General features: G+C 36.9%; 1 protein-coding gene across 1 annotated transcript; it reads right to left on the bottom strand.

Annotated features, from left to right (window-relative positions):
* Positions 1 to 1446: 1446 nt before the first annotated feature.
* On the bottom strand, positions 1447 to 5413 carry LOC126965568 (uncharacterized). Its single transcript, XM_050809206.1, has 2 exons — positions 4906 to 5413; positions 1447 to 2963 (listed from the first exon to the last, which is right to left on the bottom strand). The coding sequence occupies exons 1-2, from the start codon at positions 5411 to 5413 to the stop codon at positions 1447 to 1449; spliced, it is 2025 nt and encodes a 674-aa protein (XP_050665163.1).
* Between the last annotated feature and the right edge of the window lie 3695 nt (positions 5414 to 9108).

The raw sequence follows: 9108 nt of genomic DNA, 5'->3' as shown, positions 1-9108 counted from the left end.
CAAATGCATTTTTACACTCCGAATATTACCTTCCCATATACCACCAAAGTGTGGAGATGCAGGTGGATTAAGTTTCCACTCAATTGCATTGCCTGAAAGCTCTGATGTTAGCTTATTATTATATTCTTGTGATGACGTTAATTTGTATATTTCTTCCAAGTATGACTTGGCGCCAATAAAATTAGTACTGCAATCACTATAAACGAATTTAATGGGGCCACGTCGTGCTATAAAACGTTTAAAAGAATTTAAAAATGATTCTGTACTTAAGTCGCTCGACAATTCTATATGCACCGCTTTAGTGACGAGGCACACAAAAAGGCAAATGTAGGCCTTCTGACTACGAACACCATGCTTACGATAAGGAATAACGCGTAAGGGACCCGCATAGTCGACTCCGGTGTGAAAGAATGCCTTAGCTTCCTGTACTCTGGCTGCAGGCAAATCTGCCATTGCAGGAAATTCATTTTTAGGTTTAAATTTAAAACAAATATTACATAATTGTACTCGTTTACGAACAATATTTCGAGCAGACAATATCCAATATTTTTGACGTAATATTGACATTAATAATTGAGGTCCAGTATGCAAATATTTTTGGTGATAATGATCTATTATTAAATTTACAATATGATCACGTGGGGGAAGTAATATAGGATGTTGACTATCGTAGGGCAAATCGGCATTACTCAAACGTCCGCCGACGCGGAAAATACCATTATGCACAAACGCTTTCAATTTTTGAAAGGCAGGTGACAATGTTTTATTACACAGTATTTTACTGAATTCATCATGAAAGTAATAACGTTTCAATTCCTTTATAATTGTTAATTCCGCGTAATCTAAATGGGTAACTTGAAAGGTTTTGGGTAATTTCTTCAAAAACCGTAATATATAAACTACAATTCTAATTAATTTATTCCAAGACGAAACTCTTAATGCAAGAGAAAGTATAAGAGGAAGCTCAATCTTATCTACTGAAACTAAAACAGTAGGCTTTCTTTCAGGGACATCAATATCAGTAGTCTGATTATATTCGCTAATAGGCCACTGGGACATGGGCAGATCGGCAAAGCGCGGACCATGGTACCACAGTGGATGAGCAGCCAGTTGTGCTGGAGTAAGGCCACGCGACAAACAGTCGGCAGGATTTTCTTTACCTGATATAAAATAGAAGTTACTAGGCAACAACAGGGTTTGAATTTTAGCAACCCTATTCGCCACAAACGTATGCCAACGAGATGCTGGTGCATTGAACCATGCTAAAGCTACCATGCTATCCGTGAATGCATAAATATTTTTATACGCTGCGAATATGTCTCGATAACTGAACGCATTAATTTAGCTAAAATTAAATTACCGCAAAGTTCTAATCTAGCCGATGAAACGGTACGTATAGGAGCTACTCTAGATTTAGCACAAATTAAATTAGTTAAGAATTTATTTTCATTTGGAAAATAAATATGCTTTTGCACCATAGGCTTTCTCGGAAGCGTCCGCGAAGCCTAAGACACTAACAACGCACTGTGGGTCGTATCCTACAAAACGCGGAATTTTAACGGTTTCCAGAACATGTAATTCCGACTCAATTTGGCGCCACAAAGAAACTATTTTTTGTGGTGGCTTTTCATCCCAATCAATGTGTTCACTCCACAATGATTGAATAATTAATTTTCCCAGTAGAGTGACTGGGGCCACCAATCCCATTAAGTCCCATATTCGGGCAATAGTGGATAAAATATTACGTTTCGTGCATTCACATTCACGAATGTTTACTGTGAACGCAAAAACATCTTCAGACGGTAGCCACCGTAGGCCTAATATTTTTATCGAATCGTCAGGGCTGAACTCGACATCAGACGAGACCCGAGCGGAGGATGGTATGCTTTCCATAACTTCAACCGAATTACTAGAAAATTTAACTAAATCGAACCCGCCAGCATGGAACAACTCAACTAATTGTTGAGATAACTCGATGCCTTCGCGAGGGGTTCCGCAAGAGGTGGCAAGGTCATCCATAAATATGTCACGCTCAGCAACGGGAGCCGCGGCCGGAAAAAGCGAGCCTTCGTCGGTTATCAATTGACGAACCGTTCGTATTGCGAGGTACGGGCTACAACATAAACCGAATGGTACCCTCGTTACTTGAAACAAGCGAAGCGGCTGATTATTGTTTTCTCGGTATAAAACCATTTGATACGGTCTATCTACATTTTTCACTAAAATCCTTAAAAACATTTGTTTAATGTCAGCATTGATCGCTATTGGAAACAGTCTAAAATTCAATATAATTTTAAACAAATCATTTTGAAGATTTGGTCCAACATGCAACATATCATTGAGTGACAACCCTGATGATGTCTTCATACTTGCATCGAGTACCACACGTAATTTTGTAGTACTTTTATCAGGTCGCAAGACAACGTGATGTGGTATGACATAATGAGAATTAAACGAATTATTATTTGTGATGGGTGCTAAATAGCCCTTTTCTAAATATTCACTAAATACTCTATGATATTCTGAATGAATATCTACGTTCGATAATAATTTACGCTCTAAAGATAAATACCGACGCGTAGCTGCCTGTAACGAGTTCCCTAATTTACTCGGATCATCCTTGAACGGCAATGCAACAATGTAGCGACCGCAATGATCACGCGCGGTGGTCTCGGAATAAAAATTCTCACATTCTTGTTCTTCCGACGAAAGTATATTCGCTTTAGGTACGTCTTCCAATTCGAAAAAACGACCAACGGATTTTTCAAAAGAATTATTGTAATCTAATGTGCAATAAGTGTGAATATCAGTCTCGGGGTATAAAACCGGAGCCTGACCGTAAATAATAAACCCAAATAAGGTTTCGATAGCCACGGGTTCGTTCATACCACGGGCAATAATATTTGGTCGTATTATACGAGCGAAGAAATCGGACCCAACTAATAAGTCGATATCACTAGGTTCTGAATAAGAACAATCGGCTAATTGAATGCCTTTTAAATATTCTAGACGTTCGCAATCAATTGTAGCGGACGGTAACTCGCCGGTAATACGATGAGTCACTAAAGGCTTAATAGTAAAAGAAATGGAATCGTCCAAACGTGAACGTAAAGTAATATTAGTATATCCTTCAATAGGATTCGTTAAGTCACCTACTCGATAAACATATTTTGTAGGGGAGGGCAATAGTTGTAAATTTAATTTCTTACAACAATTAACCTTTCCGGATCGGCGCGCGCCGGATCTCGCTGTACACTATTGATCGGCAAGCTTCCGGCAATTTCGCGGCATTTTCCCCGTGTGTATTATTTTACGTGTAGTTATAAAATGCTTATAACTAGGGTGATTTGAGTGACTGTCACTGAAAGCTTTTGAAACAAGCTATAAGACCATGTATAAATTATTCATATTGTCTTTCTTTTTTATTTCACACAGACTTTTCATTCGAAAAAAAGTGTAAAAATAGGTATATTTTAAAATAAATATTGTTATTATTGTTAATTACTTGTTTTATTTATTTCCTTTTATGTTTTTGTAATGAATAGTATATGTTAATTATAAAATAAAGCTTAAATCTACACAAAGAACGATCTTCGTGTAAAGTCTTGATAACGACCGCTCGCTGCGCCGGCCGGGAACAAGTGGACACATAAGTGCTTTGTCCGTAAAGCTATGACGTCGAATATTGGTGGCCTTGAATCGTAACGGATCGAAATGTGTTTGGGAATTCACTCGTTCATAACTGCGTAGGCAAATAAACCATCTTGTACACCTAATTAGGGTGAAAACTGGATGAGGTAAAAGAGTGCCCCGCGGCACAGCCGCTCTCATTGTTTTTTGAATTACCAGTGCCCGCGGGCACGGCCGATGCGGAAAGGTTAAGTGTAATTAAATCCCTTTGCGACGCGCTGTCCACTAAAATCCGAACGGTGTTTTTATTTCCCGCGCAATCAATAACGTTACATTGCGCGGTACCGAGTAGAATAGTATGACCAGGCGATTGTGCGCGCGGTACGTCGGCGCTCGGATTAATGGCACACAAAGAAATAGATTGTGGCGATGCGGCCGTCGCATGCGCAGCTTGCGATGAACTAACATTAGTGGCAAAGCTGGCATTTGTTATCCGTTCACTCAGTATTTTCGAGTGAGGTTCGCGATTTAATTCAGACGTAAAATGAAGAAGTGAATGATGACTCCGTGAACATTGCGTACACGTCGATTTAGAAGTACAGTGACGAACTGTGTGTTCTTTACTTAGACAATTGACACAGCCTTTATTTAATTTAATAAAATCAAAACGCTCCGTGGGCGATAATGCATTAAATTTCTTACAAAACCGCAACTGAAAATGTTCGGTATTACCACAGCAATAGCATTTGTTTTGATCTTTAATAACAAAAGTCTTACTAATTTTATTATAATTATTACTATTGGGACGAGAAGTTGAAAAGGACGTACTATTCTTTACCGACTTGTAACTAGACTGCCTCGTACCTACAATATTATTAGCTCGTTGTAAAATATGTGACTGATTACGAATAAAGTCTATAAATTGCGAACATGATGGAAGTTTAACTGAAGTACCGTGATGCATTTCAAACGATTTCAAAATATTTAAGCCAACCTTTTTTGAACCTAAATGAATAAAAATAAAATCTTCCAAATTATCTAAATTTAATTGTTTTAACGAACTAATTAGAGATGAATATTTATCTATGAAGTTATCTAGACTATTAGAACAATCTTCGTTAACGGAAGGTAAGTTTAACAGCTTATCGAAGTACGATGCAGCCAGTACGCGTTTGTCGTTATATTTATTAATTAATGTCTGCCAGAGAACCGAATAGTTTTCAGCCGTTGGCATAAAACCCTGACAAATAGTTAATGCCTTTCCCGTTAATTTACCCATTAAATATTGAATTTTCTCACTATCATTTAGTTCTATATTTTCGTGAATACTTGACTTGAATGTTTCATAAAATATAGGCCAATTTTCTAATTCGCCATTAAAAGACATTAATTCAAGCCTCGGTAATTTTGGGCTTGACTTGTGAAACGCCATTTTGGTTTCACAGGTATTGTGTGTATTGGGACGCGATGACAACTGCGAGTATTTGAATCTAACAGACGCATATAGGTCTTCAAAAGCAAGCATGGCTGCATAATTTGGCTCACCAGCGTTTACTTCTGAAGCTAACAACTCATTACGTTCGTCTAATGTACGTACAAAGTCCGATCGAATAATGTCGATCGTACTAGCCTTAGACAAAAATGTGTCTATTTTATCGGCAGTATCCAACTTCGCAATACTATCGTACATATCCTGCATACGTGTAAAGTAGGCCTTTACTTTAATTTCTAACCTACGTAAATTACGGTCAAATATTTGTTCTTGTGATTTAGAAGTGGCCATCGTTAATTAGATATCTACTGATTGACGTAATGTTAAGTAAGTAACAGTGAAACAGCCAACGTATTAAGTATTAACAATTTAATATGGCGGCCGACTAACAGAATTAACAAATTTAATTAAGTTAGATATCCGGCTCGAAGGACCAAAAAATATGTATGCGCTGGATCTAGATGAAAATTTTAATTAGGAAGCCGGTGTAATGAAATAAGACAGGAGGACTTACCAGAGCAGCAGCGATTCTTCCACCACGTGCCGGGTCGCGAATTTCCCTCTTTATTTTGTAGACGTTTTCTTTGAGTGGCCACTCTTTCTTCCCGAGTTCGATAATTATAAAACTAGGGCTCACAAGACACTTGGTCGCGAGATTACAGGTAAGGAGACGAATTAATGAGTTATCACGGCGTTGACAAGTTCAATATTTGCTCAATACAAGTTCAATACTCATTCAATACTAACTAAGTAATTACTCCTCGCGGAACGCATCGATCCGCTGCGCTCGCGCTACTCCGTAAGTGGGAGGGATAGGGTGCAGGTAGGAAAGAGAAGGAATTAGTGCAACTCTTTGTGCACCCACAATATTTAATTCATTAGTAAATTAATTAATTAATGCGGTGACTGTTTCACTATTTATAAAAACCCTTTAGGCATATTTGGCCTAAACATTTATAATGTAAAATAATTGTAATAGTTCAGAAGTGTTAATTTTTTTTTAAATAAAAAGTGTAATTTTTGTGTACGATAGCGCAAAAAATAAATATTTTATTTAACCACATATATACGAGTACTTTTATACTGATAAACAAATCAATTCATGCGTAATTATTCCTTAACCTTTCCAAAATATTCAAAAATGCTCAACGTTAATATTCTCGTTTTCACTTCTGCCGGCACTCCCGCAGTGCAACCCGTTTTTTTAACAGGCGTTATATTTTAAATGATTAGAGTTGATACAATAAAAAGATGTGCCGTCAGCAAACAATATATTATCATGTTTATTTTGAATATTGATATGGTAAATCATTGACGTATACCAGCAACAATAAAGGACCCGAATTGAGCCCTGTTGATGAACCCATGGATATGATAGAGCCAGTTGATCTTTTTCTATTAATCTAATATTTTAATGCTGTTACACAAATTAACGGAATTTTATTAATGTAGAAAGACATTTCTAGCCCCAAAGTAGTAAAACTAACTAAGTAACTAGTAACTAAAGTAAAGTTTCATGATGGACGCAGTCGAATGCCTTAGATAAATCACAAAACACCCCTAACGCATTACACGATCCGTTACATAAACTTTTATTACGACACTATATTAAAGCTCATACTTATCTTTATCTAACGTTTTAAAGAATTTTTATAATTGCATTTAATTAAGGATAGTGCAGACGCGGAGGTAACTCGATAGCGTATTTGCAAAAGGGGTCAATGAACGTCGTATTAAGAGATTAAAGGGTGAGTGCACCTGTGGCGAACAATAGTTTAGATATGACGGTGAGCTGTGATATAATTCCAGTAAAATTCCATGCGGGTTTATATTTTTATAAACGTTTATATTCCAGAGTTTCATTTGAGTCATTCATATAAAACGGAGTGTACCGGTGAATGCATTTATTTCAGAAGGAAGAAATATACATGTTACTTATTTACTATTTCGCTTATGTCGTGGTATTAACATGAAACTTCAAACTCGAAAATCTATTTTAAAATAACATTTTCACGCACGAAACTAAAAACCTTCATAGCTACAATACAATGGCTTATTTTGTGTCGAGCGCTCTTCTAATAAGGTCGTCGTATTATTCAATACTTATGAAAAGATAACTTGGAACCTTTGGAGGTAATTATAGAAAACGAGCTCGTAATGCTACATTTTAACATTTAAGCATTTTTTTTTATGGAATAGGAGGACAAACGAGCGTACGGGTCACCTGGTGTTAAGTGATCACCGCCGCCTTCATTCTCTTGCAACACCAGAGGAATCACAAGAGCGTTGCTGGCCTTTAAGGAAGGTGTACGCGCTTTTTTTGAAGGTACCCATGTCGTATTGTCCCGGAAACACCGCACAAGGAAGCTCATTCCATAGCTTTGTAGTACGAGGGAGAAAGCTGCTTGAAAACCGCACTGTGGAGGACCGCCACACATCCAGATGGTGGGGATGAAATCCTAACTTGTGGCGTGTCGTGCGAAGGTGGAATTCGGCGGCAGGAATTAGGTTAAACAGCTCTTCGGAACACTACCCGTGATAAATGCGGTAGAAAACACACAATGATGCGACGTCTCTACGCAACGCCAAGAGATCCAGCCGTTCACAGAGCACTGAGTCCCCGACAATTCGAGCTGCTCTACGTTGCACGCGGTCAAATGGATCGAGCAGATATTGGGGTGCGCCAGACCAGAGATGACAGCAATACTCCATGTGTGGCCGGACCTGCGCTTTGTAGAGTGCTATTATATTATATATTATAAATGATTTGTTATGTAATGTATTACGACGACTTTTTTATCCAAATTTAGATGTTTAAACAACCATTGTTTTTTTTCGATAATGTACGTATACGTAAGTAAAAAGATTCATGACTAATAGTTATTTGAAGATAATTTTACAACCTGGAATCGGTATAGTTATATTTACTAGCGTAGTATACTAAGTTTATGGAAGTAAGTGATTCAGGTAAGAATTCTCTCAGTATAAGAGTACTGATCATATGTAAATAACGACTACTTGATTCATTGTTTAAATCTTGCTTCAGTTAAAACTCGATCTATTTGTAAAAATATTTTATGAACAATTTTCATAAACTGTTAAAAATTTGACTTTTATTTGTTCATAAAATTTCAGATATAAAAGTTTTGTTAATCGTAAAAATGGTAAATGAAAAGTTCTAGTTCGAAATTATAGAAGTTCTTAAAAAATGTTGGATTAATTTGAATAGTTGGCAAAAAATCAACGAATAAATAAGCAGAGGTGAGCTTTCGCAAAATGCATTCATTATGGAGCTATCGAAATTTCCCTTCAACCTGAATGAAACTGCGGATAGATTAAAAATGCATTTCGATTCGTCATTGAATTTTTCATTTGCAAAGAATTTTTAATTCCAATTATAGTAAAATTCGCAGCATTTAACTATAATATTTGAAAAATAATTTGATATAACTTAAGATATTATCCATATTAAATTTGGTGTAACCGAAAACACCGTTATGTTTTTTTACCAGTGGAAGGCTCCTTTGGACAGTATGCCGGCTAGATTATGGGTACTACAACGGCGTCTATTTCTGCCGTTAAGCAGTAATGGGTAAACATTGCTGTGTTTCGGTATGAAGGGCGCCACTAGCTAAGTGAAATTATTAAAATGAGACTTAGCATCTTATGTCTCAAGATGATGAGCGCAATTGTAATGGGCAGGGCGTATCAATTACCATCAGCTGAACATGCTGCTCGTCTCGTTCTTTTTTAAGTTTTTTGTTTCCAAAAATAGAAGGATAGTTTGTTATCACTGTCTTTCCAGTTCCCTGTAGCAACTAGTGTATACAAATTTACAAAGAAACATTAATAGCTCAAGTGAGATCATCCAGACAGTTTTGATAAGTAAGAAAAATGGACTGAATCTATCTTCGGTTTTTCACATCTTTAGAAAGAATAACACCCGTTGTATGTTTGTGAGCTGACTAGAATTTACTGTTTCAGAT

Source organism: Leptidea sinapis, chromosome 8, assembly GCF_905404315.1.
Source record: "Leptidea sinapis chromosome 8, ilLepSina1.1, whole genome shotgun sequence".
In the NCBI taxonomy this organism is placed as follows: Eukaryota; Metazoa; Arthropoda; class Insecta; order Lepidoptera; family Pieridae; genus Leptidea; species Leptidea sinapis.
Note: the sequence above shows the minus strand (reverse complement) of the source record. Positions and strands in the feature narration are given on the sequence as shown.